General features: G+C 38.4%; 1 protein-coding gene across 2 annotated transcripts in view; it reads left to right on the top strand.

The window, feature by feature from the left end:
* Window positions 1-1,072: 1,072 nt before the first annotated feature.
* The window catches only part of LOC128641012 (vitamin D3 hydroxylase-associated protein), a 235,445-nt gene continuing 216,077 nt past the window's right edge, over window positions 1,073-20,440 (top strand). For both annotated transcript variants that reach the window (XM_053693530.1, XM_053693529.1), the window contains exon 1: window positions 1,073-1,311. In XM_053693530.1, coding sequence (XP_053549505.1) covers window positions 1,102-1,311 — 210 coding nt within the window. In that variant the 5' untranslated portion in view covers window positions 1,073-1,101. The remainder of the gene's footprint in view (window positions 1,312-20,440) is intronic.

The following is a 20,440-nucleotide window of genomic DNA, read 5'->3' as shown; positions in this document are numbered from 1 at the left end:
TCTGAATTATCTGCTCTTGTTGTGCGTCTCCTTATCTTATTTTTCATTAGGATAAGACAGTTTTGAGAATATTTTGCCTAAGGTGATTTCTTCTGATAATATCAATTGTGAGATGGTTGTTCGCTCTTTTTGTCCACATCCAAAGAATTCTAAGGAGAGGCTTCTCCATAAATTGGATATGGTCAGAGCTTTGAAGTTCTATTTGCAGACTACAATGAGTTTTAGACAATCTTTTAGCTTGTTTGTTAATTTTTCTAAGCCTCAATTGGTTCAAGCACACATAGTGATCCTGGACAGCACTATTCATGTTCCTCCCTGCCCACCCTGCAGCATGTGTATGTTTGGGGATGTTCTCTCTGTTTGTTTTTTCTTGCCTTCACTTAACCATTTAAGGACACAGCTTTCTGTTTGCTCAATTGTTTTATGACGGAAAAATTCCGTCATATGTCCTTAAGAGGTTAAAGTGCCATAAAACATGTTGAGATCTGTGCATATCCTAAAACGGCTAATTACGTTAAAAATAGTTTGCATAAAAAATTGTTTAAGAATTGTTGGCAAGTATTTTAAAATAATTTTCAAAAATAAGCAAAATTAAATACATAACTATGCTGTCTGGAGGAGTCTGATCCACCCCCTTATCAGTGTTTAGAATCAGAAACACAGGCATTGTATTTCAACTGAGTTCACAGCAGCTTATTTGCTTCTATAAATGCTCCAGCAGATGAGTGTGTACTTCTGCATTCTACCAAAGCAAAGGTGGATATAGATACAGCCATATATACGGAATTGTGTGTGGGGAGTTAGAGCTGTACAATTCAGAAACTTAAAAGAAAGGGTTAATGGTGAGGCACTGCAGTATACATTTGAAGGTACAGTAATTAAAGAACCTATTATTATATTTTGTCTCTATCCCAACTTGTTTTATGTCCCATTCTACAACCCATGGAATAGCAATAGTTAATGCTTAAAAGCCAAAATTCCTTTTCCCTGTAAACAGCAGTCACGACTCACATTGAATGCAGCAATTCTGGGCAGGCAGCCAGGCAAGTTGTAGAATATATTGTACAGCATTGCAAGGGCAGTGCACATAAAGATCTCATCATGTTGTATGACACACTGAGCCACAGCCTCTCTGAGCACCAGAAGGAGTGTAAGCTTCTTGCCACTTTAGGGTGCTGTGTGGTTGTGTCTGCACTGGGCCTGAGATGGATAAGGAACAGGAGTATTATCTGCAAGATGGAACTGGAGCAAAAGAAAAGAGACAAAAGTATTCAGGAGATGGAGAAAGCTGTGACAAGGTTCAAAAGACAGGTAACTGCTGACAAGAAGTGTCAGAGAGCTCTCGAGGGTGAAAATATATTTAATCACATAATATGTCACACTTAGAAGTAATTAGATGTAACTTATCTAGAACTTACTCATGTTTTTGGGTGTGGATTCTACTCTGTATCTTGTTTCTTCCCACAAATGTTTGTGATATCAAGTTGTTGCACATTTTAGATAGTTTGCACCAATGTTAAAGGTACATAGGTTTAGATCTGCATAATGTGCGTCTTTGTAAAAATACACACTACTATAAAACTTTCCCTTGTTGCATTGTTTTGCAGTACAAGGAAATATCAATTGGAAAGACAATTCAGTGTGTTTATATAATTTATTCTGCTCTGTCCAATCAGAGGCAGACATAAAAGAACTCCTAAATTGACAAAAAAAAACAATGGCACTACTTCTTATATAGATTTTTAGAAAAGCTCTTCATAACTTCAATATTTAATAATATTATTATGAACTCTGTCAATACAGAGTAAATTAATTAATGGTGCTGTGTATTATTTAAACTTGAAGCAAATTTATGGTGGGTTGGGGAAATCCACCAAGAAAGAATACACATATAGCACTCAAGAGCTATTGATATATGTATATAACAACAAATTGTAATGAGATAACTGTCTGTTATTCACAACAAATAATTGTTTGATGATCTCAGAGGTGAGAAGAAGGGAGATAATAAAATATAACTTTTATTTACATAATTACTTTAAAAAAGGGGGGGAAAGCAAACAATTAAAAACACACACAATATTGACTAATGTGTTAAATAACCTTGTATATCTATCTGTATAGTTGCCCTCTATGAATAGGGGATAAGGTTAAGACCAATATAAGAATCTGGTCTTGGTATTGGGAAAAGTTGGTATCCAGATGTACTGATTGAATAGATATAATATTGTGAATATAGGAGCACGATTTGTAAAAACTATTGATCACAAATGATCTTGATTATGTGTCATAAACCTCTTGTAAGTTTGGTTAATATCCTAGACTAAACTAGTATACAACCAATGTTAATCTTGTGCACTTAGCAGTTTAACAACCTAGCTAAGATCTTGCCTATATTGGTTGAATCTATCTGCTGATGATCAGTACAGTTTTAATGCAGGTTGATAACATCAATAGTGTGGTAACATATATTATATGTGTCATCTATTTGTGTTTGGCTATGTGGATTATATATATATATATATATATATATATATATATATATATATAATATGCATACAAAGAGAGAAGCGCTCTACCAGGAACGAACAACAGCTCAGTGGCTTGTTCTATGGCGATTTACCACCCGGAAGCAGCCTCTTTTAGACCAGTGTGCTTTTCACAGAAGAAAACTTTCCTGAAGTATATCAGTCTGATCCCGCCAAGTAAGGTCAGTCCAGCGCCGAAATACCAGGCAATTCTCCTCTGAACAAGGAACATGACAACCCCAGACGATCGTTTCGGCCTCCTATGGGCCTCGTCAGTGAGGTGCAGCCACATTCCTCTAAGCACACTGGGCAAGGAGTCCACGTCTGGTTTCCCCCATCACCCATAGGGAGACTTCCCCAGGGTCATAATAATTTGCATACAAAGAGAGAAGCGCTCTACCAGGAACGAACAACAGCTCAGTGGCTTGTTCTATGGCGATTTACCACCCGGAAGCAGCCTCTTTTAGACCAGTGTGCTTTTCACAGAAGAAAACTTTCCTGAAGTATATCAGTCTGATCCCGCCAAGTAAGGTCAGTCCAGCGCCGAAATACCAGGCAATTCTCCTCTGAACAAGGAACATGACAACCCCAGACGATCGTTTCGGCCTCCTATGGGCCTCGTCAGTGAGGTGCAGCCACATTCCTCTAAGCACACTGGGCAAGGAGTCCACGTCTGGTTTCCCCCATCACCCATAGGGAGACTTCCCCAGGGTCATAATAATTTGCATACAAAGAGAGAAGCGCTCTACCAGGAACGAACAACAGCTCAGTGGCTTGTTCTATGGCGATTTACCACCCGGAAGCAGCCTCTTTTAGACCAGTGTGCTTTTCACAGAAGAAAACTTTCCTGAAGTATATCAGTCTGATCCCGCCAAGTAAGGTCAGTCCAGCGCCGAAATACCAGGCAATTCTCCTCTGAACAAGGAACATGACAACCCCAGACGATCGTTTCGGCCTCCTATGGGCCTCGTCAGTGAGGTGCAGCCACATTCCTCTAAGCACACTGGGCAAGGAGTCCACGTCTTGTTTCCCCCATCACCCATAGGGAGACTTCCCCAGGGTCATAATAATTTGCATACAAAGAGAGAAGCGCTCTACCAGGAACGAACAACAGCTCAGTGGCTTGTTCTATGGCGATTTACCACCCGGAAGCAGCCTCTTTTAGACCAGTGTGCTTTTCACAGAAGAAAACTTTCCTGAAGTATATCAGTCTGATCCCGCCAAGTAAGGTCAGTCCAGCGCCGAAATACCAGGCAATTCTCCTCTGAACAAGGAACATGACAACCCCAGACGATCGTTTCGGCCTCCTATGGGCCTCGTCAGTGAGGTGCAGCCACATTCCTCTAAGCACACTGGGCAAGGAGTCCACGTCTGGTTTCCCCCATCACCCATAGGGAGACTTCCCCAGGGTCATAATAATTTGCATACAAAGAGAGAAGCGCTCTACCAGGAACGAACAACAGCTCAGTGGCTTGTTCTATGGCGATTTACCACCCGGAAGCAGCCTCTTTTAGACCAGTGTGCTTTTCACAGAAGAAAACTTTCCTGAAGTATATCAGTCTGATCCCGCCAAGTAAGGTCAGTCCAGCGCCGAAATACCAGGCAATTCTCCTCTGAACAAGGAACATGACAACCCCAGACGATCGTTTCGGCCTCCTATGGGCCTCGTCAGTGAGGTGCAGCCACATTCCTCTAAGCACACTGGGCAAGGAGTCCACGTCTGGTTTCCCCCATCACCCATAGGGAGACTTCCCCAGGGTCATAATAATTTGCATACAAAGAGAGAAGCGCTCTACCAGGAACGAACAACAGCTCAGTGGCTTGTTCTATGGCGATTTACCACCCGGAAGCAGCCTCTTTTAGACCAGTGTGCTTTTCACAGAAGAAAACTTTCCTGAAGTATATCAGTCTGATCCCGCTAAGTAAGGTCAGTCCAGCGCCGAAATACCAGGCAATTCTCCTCTGAACAAGGAACATGACAACCCCAGACGATCGTTTCGGCCTCCTATGGGCCTCGTCAGTGAGGTGCAGCCACATTCCTCTAAGCACACTGGGCAAGGAGTCCACGTCTGGTTTCCCCCATCACCCATAGGGAGACTTCCCCAGGGTCATAATAATTTGCATACAAAGAGAGAAGCGCTCTACCAGGAACGAACAACAGCTCAGTGGCTTGTTCTATGGCGATTTACCACCCGGAAGCAGCCTCTTTTAGACCAGTGTGCTTTTCACAGAAGAAAACTTTCCTGAAGTATATCAGTCTGATCCCGCCAAGTAAGGTCAGTCCAGCGCCGAAATACCAGGCATTTCTCCTCTGAACAAGGAACATGACAACCCCAGACGATCGTTTCGGCCTCCTATGGGCCTCGTCAGTGAGGTGCAGCCACATTCCTCTAAGCACACTGGGCAAGGAGTCCACGTCTGGTTTCCCCCATCACCCATAGGGAGACTTCCCCAGGGTCATAATAATTTGCATACAAAGAGAGAAGCGCTCTACCAGGAACGAACAACAGCTCAGTGGCTTGTTCTATGGCGATTTACCACCCGGAAGCAGCCTCTTTTAGACCAGTGTGCTTTTCACAGAAGAAAACTTTCCTGAAGTATATCAGTCTGATCCCGCCAAGTAAGGTCAGTCCAGCGCCGAAATACCAGGCAATTCTCCTCTGAACAAGGAACATGACAACCCCAGACGATCGTTTCGGCCTCCTATGGGCCTCGTCAGTGAGGTGCAGCCACATTCCTCTAAGCACACTGGGCAAGGAGTCCACGTCTGGTTTCCCCCATCACCCATAGGGAGACTTCCCCAGGGTCATAATAATTTGCATACAAAGAGAGAAGCGCTCTACCAGGAACGAACAACAGCTCAGTGGCTTGTTCTATGGCGATTTACCACCCGGAAGCAGCCTCTTTTAGACCAGTGTGCTTTTCACAGAAGAAAACTTTCCTGAAGTATATCAGTCTGATCCCGCTAAGTAAGGTCAGTCCAGCGCCGAAATACCAGGCAATTCTTCTCTGAACAAGGAACATGACAACCCCAGACGATCGTTTCGGCCTCCTATGGGCCTCGTCAGTGAGGTGCAGCCACATTCCTCTAAGCACACTGGGCAAGGAGTCCACGTCTGGTTTCCCCCATCACCCATAGGGAGACTTCCCCAGGGTCATAATAATTTGCATACAAAGAGAGAAGCGCTCTACCAGGAACGAACAACAGCTCAGTGGCTTGTTCTATGGCGATTTACCACCCGGAAGCAGCCTCTTTTAGACCAGTGTGCTTTTCACAGAAGAAAACTTTCCTGAAGTATATCAGTCTGATCCCGCCAAGTAAGGTCAGTCCAGCGCCGAAATACCAGGCATTTCTCCTCTGAACAAGGAACATGACAACCCCAGACGATCGTTTCGGCCTCCTATGGGCCTCGTCAGTGAGGTGCAGCCACATTCCTCTAAGCACACTGGGCAAGGAGTCCACGTCTGGTTTCCCCCATCACCCATAGGGAGACTTCCCCAGGGTCATAATAATTTGCATACAAAGAGAGAAGCGCTCTACCAGGAACGAACAACAGCTCAGTGGCTTGTTCTATGGCGATTTACCACCCGGAAGCAGCCTCTTTTAGACCAGTGTGCTTTTCACAGAAGAAAACTTTCCTGAAGTATATCAGTCTGATCCCGCCAAGTAAGGTCAGTCCAGCGCCGAAATACCAGGCAATTCTCCTCTGAACAAGGAACATGACAACCCCAGACGATCGTTTCGGCCTCCTATGGGCCTCGTCAGTGAGGTGCAGCCACATTCCTCTAAGCACACTGGGCCAGGAGTCCACGTCTGGTTTCCCCCATCACCCATAGGGAGACTTCCCCAGGGTCATAATAATTTGCATACAAAGAGAGAAGCGCTCTACCAGGAACGAACAACAGCTCAGTGGCTTGTTCTATGGCGATTTACCACCCGGAAGCAGCCTCTTTTAGACCAGTGTGCTTTTCACAGAAGAAAACTTTCCTGAAGTATATCAGTCTGATCCCGCCAAGTAAGGTCAGTCCAGCGCCGAAATACCAGGCATTTCTCCTCTGAACAAGGAACATGATTATCAATAGAATCAAAAGTACCATTGCAATTGTAGTTTCAATCCATACTTTGTACAGACAATTGTTGTTTCAATATCCATGCTTAAACATTTTTGGAAGATCCATACATAAATATAAAAACTTACAGTGTGTTGCAAGTATATATATACATATATATTATGCATGATTAAACACATAGTTGCAGTACTGCTGATAATGAGCACAAACCGCAACACTTATAGTTAAATTACCAATATGTGCATGTAATATATATAGATATTATTGAAGCTTGCATTACAAGTTTAACATATATCATCATCACTCAAACAATTAAGTGCACTATCATAGTTGTGGTATTATACTAAACCATATTTTATATATATATATATATATATATATATATATATATATATATATATATATATATATATATATATATATATATATATATATATATATATATATATATATATATTATCCACATAGCCAAACACAAATAGATGACGCATACATAATATATGTTACCACACTATTGATGTTATCAACCTGCATTAAAACTGTACTGATCATCAGCAGATAGATTCAACCAATATAGGCAAGATCTTAGCTAGGTTGTTAAACTGCTAAGTGCACAAGATTAACATTGGTTGTATACTAGTTTAGTCTAGGATATTAACCAAACTTACAAGAGGTTTATGACACATAATCAAGATCATTCGTGATCAATAGTTTTTACAAATCATGCTCCTATATTCACAATATTATATCTAATCAATCAGTACATCTGGATACCAACTTTTCCCAATACCACTCTCAGTGCAGATTCTTATATTGGTCTTAACCTTATCCCCTATTCATAGAGGGCAACCATACAGATAGATATACAAGGTTATTTAACACATTAGTCAATATTGTGTGTGTTTTTAATTGTTTGCTTCCCCCCCTTTTTTAAAGTAATTATGTAAATAAAAGTTATATTTTATTATCTCCCTTCTTCTCACCTCTGAGATCATCAATCAATTATTTGTTGTGAATAACAGACAGTTATCTGATTACAATTTGTTGTTATATACATATATCAATAGCTCTTGAGTGCTATATGTGTATTCGGTGGATTTCCCCAACCCACCATAAAAGAACTCCTATTCTGATCTAAACAGTCAATGAGGCCCATTTATCAAGCTCTGTATGGAGCTTGCGGGCCCATGTTTCTGGCGAGTCTGAAGACCGCTGCTCCATAACCCTGTCCGCCTGCTCTGCTGAGGCGGACAGGAATCGCCACAATTCAACCCGATCGAGTACGATCAGGTTGATTGACACCTCCCTGCTGGTGGCCGATTGGCCGCGAGTCTGCAGGGGGCAGCATTGCACCAGCAGCTCTTGTGCGCTGCTGAATACGGAGAGCGTATTGCTCTCCGCATTCAGCAAGGTCTTGCGGACCTGATCCGCACTGTCGGATGAGGTCTGCAAGATCTTTGATAATTTGGCCTCGATGTGTAGCATGTTGAAGGGTCAGGTTTCTGTACTACTAATTTCACCCTCTCTGGAAGCAGTGAAGCCTCCCCCCCCCACAACCACAATTTTCAGAAACAGGATAAACTACAAGAAAATCAGGGAAAATAATGAAAGTACATTTTAAATTATTTTACTATCAAAATTTAAATGCACATAGATTACTTACTTTTTAAATAGAAACATATTTACAATATAAATGTTTTGGCAAAAATGCTTCTAGTAAAAGTTATTACTGTTTCAGTGGTAACATTTTTCTCTGCACATGCATGTGATGCATAGCTAGATATTCTCTGTGCACAAGCATTTTATATAATGCAGATGCTCACTCAGAGCACCAGTGGGGCTTGTATCATGTCAGCAAATAGCAAATTGAGTCATTACCAGATGCTACAAGCACCTTAGGCTCTCTGAGTGAGTGCAGTGTTTAAAATGCTGGTGCACGGAGCATACTAAAATACACTTTTGATACAGCTATAGCTTTAAATTGGAAGCATTTTTGCTAAGAAAGTTATATTACAAAGCTTCTATTCAAAACTAAAATGCTTCCATGTGGATTTCAGTTGTTGCTGGAATGTCCCTTTAAAAATATTTTTTTTAGTATTTCATCATATGCCAAACCTACTTCTCGATAATTAAAAAAAAAATGTGCATACTGGATAAAGTTGTTATTGTGGAGACCATACTATTCTGAGCTATTGAGCTAGATGGAACGTTGCCATCTCAGTAAATAATCCAATTAACCTCAGGCTTATATGTCTGGATCCAACAGTGTGACTGATTAGACTATACACAAATGATGTCTCTTCACAAACGCCCATTAGGAAATTTCTTGTTGATTCATGTTATTTCACACAGCTTTTGTTTGCCCACATATTTATGTGAATGTTTTAAATCGGGTAAAATATTCTGTTTCTTTCCTAAGATATGGTGAGTCCACGTAATCATCAATTATTAGTGGGAATATCACTCCTGGCCAGCAGGAGGAGGCAAAGAGCACCACAGCAAAGCTGCTATATATGTCACTTCCCTTACCCATAACCTCCAGTCATTCTCTTTGCCTGCGGTACAAGGAGGAGGTGAAGTTTTGGTGTCTGATCTACAATCAAGATTTTTTTATTTTAAAGCAGAATAGGTTTGCTCTGATCTTTCTGAAGGGTCTAGCCTTAGCCCATGCCAGTCTCTTCAGTAGGGCAATGGTGGCTTTTAAGCAATTGGGAACTTGTGGGGTACAATCCTCACTGCGTTTTCCCAAAACATTTTGCTGCCCTATTTAGATAGCCTGAGTACATTTTCTCAGTCTTTCTGTATTTCCACAGGTCCATGTGAGGGATGGCATCCTCTCAAACCAGGTGAGCTGTCCTGCTGCCGGACAGATAAATATCGAGGTAAGTGCCAGTTTTATTTTTCTATGTAGTTGGCACTTAGCTGAAATGCTGCAGGGGGACAATTTTTTTATTATTCCTGTCAGGGTGCAGTTTTTATGGCAGTTTTTGCAGGCACTGTTAGTGTGAGGAGTTTTTTATTTTATTGATGGCTCAGTGAGGATCCGTTTTTAGTAACAGATTATGTACTTTTTTGGGGGGTTTTATTGTTTGTTTTTAAGCCTGTTTTTCAAGAAAGTTGTTTAAAAAAAATGGCTTTTTTGTCAGCTGTAGCACCGCCCCTTTTAGGGAGGTTCTGATTCTGTGATGTCAGAGGTTTTTTTGGCGCTTTTTTTTCACTTCCTGTAAGAGTGAGGTGCCCATATTTCTGTTGCTCTGCTGTTTAGAAGGCTTCTTGCTGTTGTTGCTTCTCTGGAAATCCGGATTGTAAACGGGATGGTTTTTTTTCGTCAGTTTGCTGTGGGTTGCAGGACAGTTAGGGTACCTCAGTAATTCTGTTGAGGTGTAGAGTGTTGCCTGGGGTATGTTTTCTTGATTTGGTAAATTTAAAGGGAACATTTATTTAAGAACGATTTTTTGATTCTGTATTATATCCTTTGTAAAAAGATAAAAAAAAGTGTGAACTAGACTAATGGCACTACTATAATATAAACTTAGGGCTCCCTGTTTTAAATCTTTGTGGAAAATTCCACTTGCAAATAATTCACAGATTCACATCAGGTGCTGTGTACAGTTTTTCTAAGAAGAAAGGAAGTAGTTTTTAATCCTGAGATTAAAAATGTTGTACACTCATATAGCACTCTAGCCTAAGGGATAGTGGCTTAGGTGTTAGTACAATTAGTTCCAGGGAGGGATGGCTGTATTTACTGTAACAAATTAAAATATAACCTTTATTAGGAATAAGATTAAAAACTGTAATATCCACACACAAACATATATTATTAAATTAAAACCACAAGATGTTCCTGAGAATGGAGTAATCGGAATATATAATTAGGTACAGAAAATATAGGGTTTATTCTCAGGGTGTAATAATCCATAGCTAAGAGTAAAACCCTTTAAAAGATTATACAGTACTGAGTGTTAATAGATATCATCAAAAGTGTTTAATGCAACCAACCATAAATGTTCACTTTGCACCGGTCACCAGTGCACTCAAAATACACTATTTGCCATTCATGTGGGTACTTATTGAAATTGTTCTTGTGTGCTTTTATAAATTGCTAAGACAGGTCTGTGCTACTTTACTATTACTTATTAAAAATCAAGAAGGGAATAGAGACAATATTATAGTCCTCTTTTATACATAATGATGTATTCATATAAGTAATATCAGTGGGGTGGTTCTATATATATTATTAGATCTCTTAGTAACTTTTGTTTGCCTGTTATATTGTCTCTCTAGATTTATTCAAATGAATAGTTTAGTCAATTATAATCAGGTTTATAATCAGGTTTATAATCAGGTTTATAATCAGGTTTATAATCAGGTTTATAATCAGGTTTATAATCAGGTTTATAATCAGGTTTATAATCAGGTTTATAATCAGGTTTATAATCAGGTTTATAATCAGGTTTATAATCAGGTTTATAATCAGGTTTATAATCAGGTTTATAACCCTGTAATACCTTAGGGACATTTATAATAAATTCAAATGTAGAGACATTTAAAACGTTATTGTAGAGAGATTGATATCACTGATACAAAGATTTACTTTCTCTTATTGTGCATTTCGAGGTGAATAGTTAATTTATCAAATTATGTTACTTGTAACCTTAGTTCTTCTACACTGTTCAATATAACAGGCTTACAACTAGAGGCACATAATTACCACATTGCACTTCTTACACTACGATAAAATCTTTAGAGGCCTCTATAGTGCTGAATAATATTGGGTGTTATTAATAAAATGTATTACAGATGAAGACCAATATTAACTTTATGCTGGTTCATAGTACACTGAAATTGTGATATTTATCCTGCATGTGAGTGCTTGTGTCGGTTTTTAGTGTGCAGGCAGCTGTTAGTTAATAGCTAAGTAGGATCTGAGTTACTATGTTGCCACTCGTTAATGTTAATTCATATGGATACAATAGTTATAGTATACTTGTTATATTACAAGTAAGTTTATACTCCTGCAATAACGTATGGATATTTGCACTTGTTTCCAATGTTTGAACATTAAATACGTTTTTATAGAGAGATTAGTATAAAAGAACCTTCTTTCTATAGTTGTCAGTTTTATAGTTTATAATTAAATTATCCGATTCTACTAATTAGCAATCCCAGTCCTTCTACAATATTCAATATCCTCAGTTATGGCTGGTTAACGTACTCAGTTTCTTTATTACAATATTTTTGGCAATTCACTTTAAATCACATAATTATACCCGCTAGTTTTACTTATAATGATCCCCACGAGGATTACATATTATGGGCTATCAGCCGTTTACACAATGTGAGTCTAAAACAGTAATGGTACTATAGGGTACTATGATAACTCATAACATCTTGCTTTTAAAATTTTACAACTAGGCTAGGCCCTATGTTGTAAAATTTTAAAAGCAAGATGTTATGAGTTATCATAGTACCCTATAGTACCATTACTGTTTTAGACTCACATTGTGTAAACGGCTGATAGCCCATAATATGTAATCCTCGTGGGGATCATTATAAGTAAAACTAGCGGGTATAATTATGTGATTTAAAGTGAATTGCCGGACTAAAAGCACAGCTCATGGAGAGGGGGGTCGGGCAAGCACTGACGTATGCGTGACGTGACGCATTGAGAGCTGCGCCAAGTCGGGCTGAGCGAGACGCCACTGGTTAGGCGTCCTCGCACGCATTAGAGCCCGCTACAAAGTTTGGCTGCGGGGTGGAAGTGGGCTACGGACCGGGATCCACAGCCGGTCGACTCAGTCCCACCTACAAGGCCATCTACTCAGGCATATCAGTCCGGATCCTTAGGTGAGACGAGCAAGGGGGGAGACAACGCAAGGTAAAACTCCAAGTGTTTTTCTCTATAGTAGCGAAGCAAGCAACAATTTTTATACAAACATATAGTTGTTTGGCCCTCCTTGCGAAGCCTTCCAGGATCTGGCTCTTAATTTTTTACTTCTTAGAGGCTTGCCAAATTCTCACTGCAACAGCTAGCAGTGCTGAAACCCCCTATTAGAATTAGGTCTGTGGAAATAGGGTAATGTAAGTGGAGTATGCCATGGCCCACTGCACATATACTTAAAAGCTATACTAAAAGGACTCCTGTGCTGGAAAATCTAACTGATAAGTGGCCTGTAAGGGCAAGAGTGACTTCATTGTATTCCATTCGCTGATAACACGAATAGGAGACGATGCTATAAAGGATACTGGGTTATTGCAAAAGGCAAAAGGCCCAGACGGGCTAAAATGGTATTTCCTGAGGCTGCTTTACTCCTGCAACGTAGCCAAACATGGAAACAGCGAGCTGGGCTGCTGAAAAAGGCCTAGCCTGCCTTACTAGGCACATTTGGGTGCCGCAACTTTTGTGAGTATTCTGTGAAAGTTTAAGCTGAATCCTTAGATGCACTCCTAACAGATTTACACATGATTTTTCTTTTTTCTGTGTATTTTGTGTCTTGCTTTATGCCTCTACGGTCGTGCACTCCATGCCTGAAACACGTCAGATGTAAAGATATCCTGGGGAAACAGCGAGCTGGACTGCTGCTGAAGGTCCAGCCTGAATCTATCGGCACAAGAGAGTGCCTTATCAGAATGTGAGTACCCTGTGTTTACTCTATGTGGGGATAAGAGGGGGAACGACAGATACACACATGAGGAGGCCTTGTCTTCTTTTTCTCCCTGCACAGATTGGATATCGAAGTTCGGAGTCCCTTTAAATTTTCTACGGTCAACAAGTGGACATAATCTCTTTAAACCTCTGCCAATTCAGAGGGGGAATCTGGGGAGAATCAGCAGACAGAACAATCTTGCAGTTTTGGAAGAGAATCCACTTGAGTATCTGATTGACTTTTGCCCTAAATTCTGTGTTTTTTGTATAATTATATATATTTTTTTTTTTTGGGCAATTCTTATTAATGGCATTTTGTTATAAAATGGTCGTGCAGGGATTAATGATTAAATTCACAGTTCTAGGTCACTATTTATCTAAAAGGTTATAGTCAATTCTAATCTAGACAAATAAGATACAGAAGGAACAGATAGGAAAATTTTTGCAAGAGTTGGAAGGGAACTTATTTGAATATCTGATTGACTCTGGTTTCTATTTTTTGGTGTCCCCATTTCTCTCTATGTACTGCTCTATATTCTACTGCATTTTCTTTTTTTTCTTTCTGAATACTTTTCATTAATGGCATGTTGTTATAAGAATTGCTGGGAAGGAGTTAACGATCAGATTAATAGTTTTAGGTCACCACTAATACAAAAGCCTTTAGTTAAATTCAAACTAGCTAACTAAGGTAAAGTCTCCTACCTAGAAGCAAATAGGGGTAAATAGAAAGTTTTAAGGCTCTTATAACCATTCTTTATGGATAAATTCCTTCTCCCCTCAGCTAACAATAAAACAGCAAGCATGGCAAGTAGAAGACAGCAGGAAAAAAAGTTAATAAGACGCAGCACTGAGAACAGTCAGGAGATATCACAAGAAAATGTGGTTGAAACAGTAAATAACTCTGATTTATTAAAACAAATAAGTGAATTATTTCTTCCTAAATTTGAGGCAATCCAATCAAGCATAGACTCAGTGTCACAAGATATCAAGCAGATGGTTATCAGAATGGGTTTAGCAGAACAGCGAATATCAGATCTGGAAGACAGAGATATAGAGAAAGATAAGGACTTAACATATATTCAGAAACAAGTCAAATATCTTAGTGACAAAGTTGAGGATATGGAAAATAGATCTAGGAGAAACAATGTAAGAGTGATTGGGGTCTCTGAAACAGTATCTGAAAGAGAGCTAATCCACTTTGCTTCAATCCAACTGCCCTCCTTATTAAACATCAATGAGCCAACATGTACATTCATAGTAGAAAGAGCTCATAGGTTAGGCAGGGTAAGAGATCAAGAGGATGATAAGAGTAGACCTAGACCAATTATTATCAAATACTTGAACTTTCAAGAAAAGGTCAAGATCATGCAAGCCTATAGAGCACAAAAAACAGTCCTCTTTCAAAATAAGAAAATATTAATTTTCCAAGATTTTGCATACGAAACAGCTAGCAAGAGGAAGCTATGTGCCCCCATCTGCTCACGCCTGATCCAGGAAGGCAGGATAGTTAGGCTATTATATCCAGCCAGAATCAGTATACAGACTAAAGAAGGTTTTAGGATTTTTGATAATCCTCAGGACCTAGAGGACTTCTTGAGAACAGAGCAAAGGTAAAAGTGTTCAGATGGGGGATACAAGCTCTGTATCATGGGTAGCCATGCTGAGTAAAAAGTGGAATAGGAGAAGGGAGAAGGAAGGAGATAAATCTCTAGGTGCAGAAAGGTGGTCAAGTAAGAAGCTAAATATTATAAGTAGGGGGCAATATAGGAATGTCAGGTGTATGTGTGAAAGGGACTTTTTCTCTTTCTTTTTTTTTTTTTTTTCTTTTCTCCCCATCCCCCCCCCTTCTCTTAGATTTTCCATGTCTCTACCTAGAAGTAGGAAAGAAGCATAAGTTATGACGGAATTATGTAAATTTGGATCATGGAACGTGGGAGGGTTCACCTCCCCGGTCAAAAGGAAAGCAATATTACAACACTTTAATAAACTTAAAATTGATATAGGCTTCCTACAGGAGACCCATTTAAATGAGTCAGAAAGTCAAAAACTCAAATGGGGATGGGTGGGCGAAGTTATCTATTCGGCAGGAGTACAGAGAAAAAGAGGGGTAGCTATACTTTTTAGGAAATCATTAAAATATAAAATTCTAAAACAAGAAATTGATCAACAAGGGAGATTTATTATACTAGAGATAGAACTAGGCTTAAAAAGATTCGTGTTATGTAATGTTTATGGTCCAAATGTAAAAAAAACGAGTTCTGGGAACCTCTCCAAAACAAATTATTAGAATACAATCAAAACATAATACTAGGAGGAGACCTAAATCTGGTGGCATCTGGTTTCCTAGATAGAAATCGGAGGGGGAAAGAGGCTATACCAGGCGGTAAGGATACAAAAATTTTTAAAAAATTCTGCTTTAATCTAGGCTTATTAGATATCTGGAGGAATATTTATCCAGACAGTAAAGAATTTACGTGTTTATCCAAAGTGTATAAATCATTTTCACGAATCGATATGTTCCTAATTAGCGACAAATTGTTCTCTCTGGCAAAAAAAGCCGAAATCTTGCCTATCACAATTTCGGATCACGCCCCCATCACTATCTCTATGTCCATCTTGAATCCCAAACTAGGGAATCACAGATTATACTTTCCAACATATTTTTATAATAATTTAAAATTTCGAGGCTTTTTGCTAGAGAAATGGCATCTCTATTATAATGAGAATAAAGGATCAGTTTTGAATATAGAATCTTTATGGCAAGCTTTCAAAGCCGTGATAAGGGGAGAAATTCTGGCTTATATGATAAAAGTAAAAAGGAAAAATGACGCTTATTGGATCCAACTCTCTAAGCAGATTATTAACAAATTCCAAAAATATGTTGCAGATAATAGTCAAGAGAACTGGCGAAATTATCTGGAAGCCAAAAAACAAAGAGACAATTGGCATATATCAAAAGAAATCCAGCATGAGCTGAAAAGAAATAGCAATTACATGCAGTTCGGTAATAAGATAGGGAAATTCTTAGCCAGATTGGTAAGTACTAGAAAATCTAACAGTATCATATCAATAATAAAAACTAAACACAAAACTTGCACTCTCCCTCATGATATTTTAGAGGAATTCACGCACTATTTTAAACAATTATATCAGGCTCAACCTATAGATAAAATAAAAAAAGCTTCCTTCTGGGATAGGATTAAAATACCTCAAATAGCTAAAGATGATCTGGATCTCCTCAACTCTCCAATTAAGGAGGAGGAGATTAAAAACTCTATTATGAAACTAAAGCTAAACAAAGCGCCAGGCCCGGATGATCTTCCTGGAGAATTATATAAAATTCTTGCAGATTCGGTTACCCCCATTCTCTGTGAGCTTTTCAATGGTTTCCTACAAGATAATCAAACACCTTCTAAATATTTTACAGAATCTAGAATAATCTTAATTTATAAACAAGGCAAAAATAAAGAACTAATGGAGTCTTACAGACCCATCTCTTTGCTAAATGTGGATTACAAAATCCTTACCCACATCTTAGCAGACAGACTTCAAAAAGTGATTAGTGAACTGGTCCATCCTGACCAAACTGGTTTTATCAAAGGAAGGACACTTATTAAAAACCTCAGGAAACTAGAAATAGCAATTAACTATTGTGAACAAAAAAAAGGAAGGAGAGAAAAGCTCACAGAGGATGCTGCAATTATTTCGATTGATACACAGAAAGCGTTTGACACGCTACTTTGGGATCATATGTTGACAACTATTAATAAATTCGGTATCCAGGGTAAATTCTCCCATATTATTGCCTTACTTTACTCTAATCCAGGGGCGAGTCTAAGTGTTAACTCCTTAACTTCAGAACATTTTAGACTCCAGCGAGGAACGAGACAAGGTTGTCCGCTATCCCCGTTGCTTTTTAACTTAGCGCTAGAACCTCTGGCAATATTGTTTAGACAAGAACTGCTAGGGATAAATATCGAAGGACACAGAATAACTCAAGCCATATATGCTGATGATCTGCTTATATTTGCTCAAAATCTCCAATATAATCTGCCTATAATTATGGAAGCTTTAGAATCTTTCCAGGCTTTTTCCGGCTTTGCAATTAACAAAGAAAAATCGGAACTCATGTGGCTCATCAAATTAAAAAGCTCTCCAGAAACCCCTTTTAAAGTAACCAAAGATCATATTACATATCTAGGGATAAAATTTGCATCTAACTCTAAGAGCTGGTACAAGTTAAATTTTGTACCAGCTATTGCATCACTCCAGGCAGATTTAGAAAGATGGAAGAACCTGCCTCTTTCTCTTATGGGACGAATACATTTAATAAAAATGATTTCTCTCCCTAAATTTTTATATATTTTTCAGGCCCTCCCACTCCTACTACTGAGGAAAGACTGTCAGTTAATCAATAAACTAATATCGCAATTTATCTGGTGCAAAAAAAAATCTAGGATAGCGTTGAAACGTTTTGCCAGGAAAGAGGCTGCAGGTATGGCTCTTCCCGATTTTGAGATGTATAATATAGCTTCCAATCTAAAATTTGTTTGGGACTGGTTTTCGGAAAAAGGACACTTCTCCTTGCTAGAAATTGAGGGAGCTTTAGTAGCACCTTATGCCCTGAAAGCATTAACACACATGCCTTTAAAACTAATTCCTATAGAAACAAGGGGGATGCTTATCATAGACCAACCAATACGGGCCTGGCGTCAATTCTGTGCTAAAATTGGGATCAGCCATCGGGGTTCAGCCTTTCTCTCAATTAAAGGTAACCCTGAATTCGAGGTAGGCTACGACTCAGCTAGATTTAATGCCTGGTCAGATCGAGGGATCAACCATATTGCACAGCTAGTCAAAAAAGAAGATAATTCGATTAAATCTTTTAATGAATGTAAATCGGAATTTAACATACCAAATCGTTTATTCTTCTCTTATTTACAATTACGGCACTATGCTGATCAGTGTAGGAAAATAGTGGCAATAGAGTGGGACAATGATATATTAAGGCAGATAACTAGTATGTTTCAAGCAGGAAATTATTCTATCACAAACTCTTATAATGCTTTACTCACTTCTCAAGAACAAAGCAATAAAAGATATTTGGAGCTTAAATGGGATATAGCAGGTGATAACTTACAAGAATCAGATTTATTTAAGAACTCTGGAGATAGGGTAGCAAAGGCAATGAGAGGGGAATATTTTAAAGAACAACAGTTAAAGATTTGGTATCAATGCTATTTTACACCCAGCTGGCAGGCTCGGTGGGACAAAAAACATGAGAACATAGCTTGTAGGAAATGCAAGTATCTGGCAGCAGATATGTTCCATCTTTTCTGGTCCTGTCCTGTAATCCAAAGATTTTGGGGGAAAATCTCATTTTGGGTCACTAAAATCTTAAACCAACACTTTCAAGTAAGTAAACATGTAGTCTTTTTCCTAGCAAACCAGGAAGAAGTAGGCCCTAGTTATTTATTAATAAATACAATGATACTGCTCGGTAGGAAACTGGTTTTAAAATATTGGCAGTCTAACAAAGAACCCAAATTCTCTGAATTTAAAAAGGGGATAACATATCAAATGTTTCTAGAACAAGCCTCAGTACAAGCACAGATAGATAACAATATTAGGTTCTTTTTAAATAAATGGGGGATTTTCATTAAATCTCTAGATCAGGAAACTCAAAAATTGATCCTGCAGCCATTTAAGAATTCTCTTTTCTTATTGGAAGCTAACCTTAGAGGTGAGTGGTTGCTTGCCTGAAGGATTCTGGTGAAAGCTGGTTGGGGAGAGGGGGGGGCTGTGTGGTGTTTTTTTTTTTTTTTTTTTTTTTTGTGTCTCTTTTTTTTTTTCTCTGTTTTTCTCTTCTCTGTGTGTGTGCCAGATAGGATCTAGAGTTTATAGCATTAATGGTGATCAGAGTTTTGGGAGGGTTTTTATGCATTAAGAAAAATTGCCAGGTCAGAGTTGTCTTTTTCTTTTCTCGAGTGGGTAGGTGAACTTCTTCACCCACTTAAGGTGTCCTTTCATTTCCAAGCGAGACTGTATTCTGTTTTGTATTAATGTACACTTTTGCAAGTATTTTTCTTATTTGCTTTTTTGTCGGATTCACCTATTGTTAATTGTTTATCTTTCTTGGCAAAATAAAAAGAAATTAAAAAAAATAAAAAAAATAAATAAAAAAAAATAAAGTGAATTGCCAAAAATATTGTAATACAGAAACTGAGTACGTTAACCAGCCATAACTGAGGATATTGAATATTGTAGAATGACTGGGATTGCTAATTAGTAGAATCGGATAATTTAATTATAAACTATAAAACTGACAACTATAGAAAGAAGGTTCTTTTATACTAATCTCTCTATAAAAACGTATTTAATGTTCAAACATTGGAAACAAGTGCAAATATCCATACGTTATTGCAGGAGTATAAACTTACTTGTAATATAACAAGTATACTATAACTATTGTATCCATATGAATTAACATTAACGAGTGGCAACATAGTAACTCAGATCCTACTTAGCTATTAACTAACAGCTGCCTGCACACTAAAAACCGACACAAGCACTCACATGCAGGATAAATATCACAATTTCAGTGTACTATGAACCAGCATAAAGTTAATATTGGTCTTCATCTGTAATACATTTTATTAATAACACCCAATATTATTCAGCACTATAGAGGCCTCTAAAGATTTTATCGTAGTGTAAGAAGTGCAATGTGGTAATTATGTGCCTCTAGTTGTAAGCCTGTTATATTGAACAGTGTAGAAGAACTAAGGTTACAAGTAACATAATTTGATAAATTAACTATTCACCTCGAAATGCACAATAAGAGAAAGTAAATCTTTGTATCAGTGATATCAATCTCTCTACAATAACGTTTTAAATGTCTCTACATTTGAATTTATTATAAATGTCCCTAAGGTATTACAGGGTTATAAACCTGATTATAAACCTGATTATAAACCTGATTATAAACCTGATTATAAACCTGATTATAAACCTGATTATAAACCTGATTATAAACCTGATTATAAACCTGATTATAAACCTGATTATAAACCTGATTATAAACCTGATTATAAACCTGATTATAAACCTGATTATAATTGACTAAACTATTCATTTGAATAAATCTAGAGAGACAATATAACAGGCAAACAAAAGTTACTAAGAGATCTAATAA

This window comes from Bombina bombina, chromosome 10 (genome assembly GCF_027579735.1).
Source record: "Bombina bombina isolate aBomBom1 chromosome 10, aBomBom1.pri, whole genome shotgun sequence".
NCBI classification, from domain to species: Eukaryota; Metazoa; Chordata; class Amphibia; order Anura; family Bombinatoridae; genus Bombina; species Bombina bombina.
The sequence above is the reverse complement of the archived record's forward strand: the minus strand, read 5'-3'. Positions and strand labels throughout refer to the sequence as shown.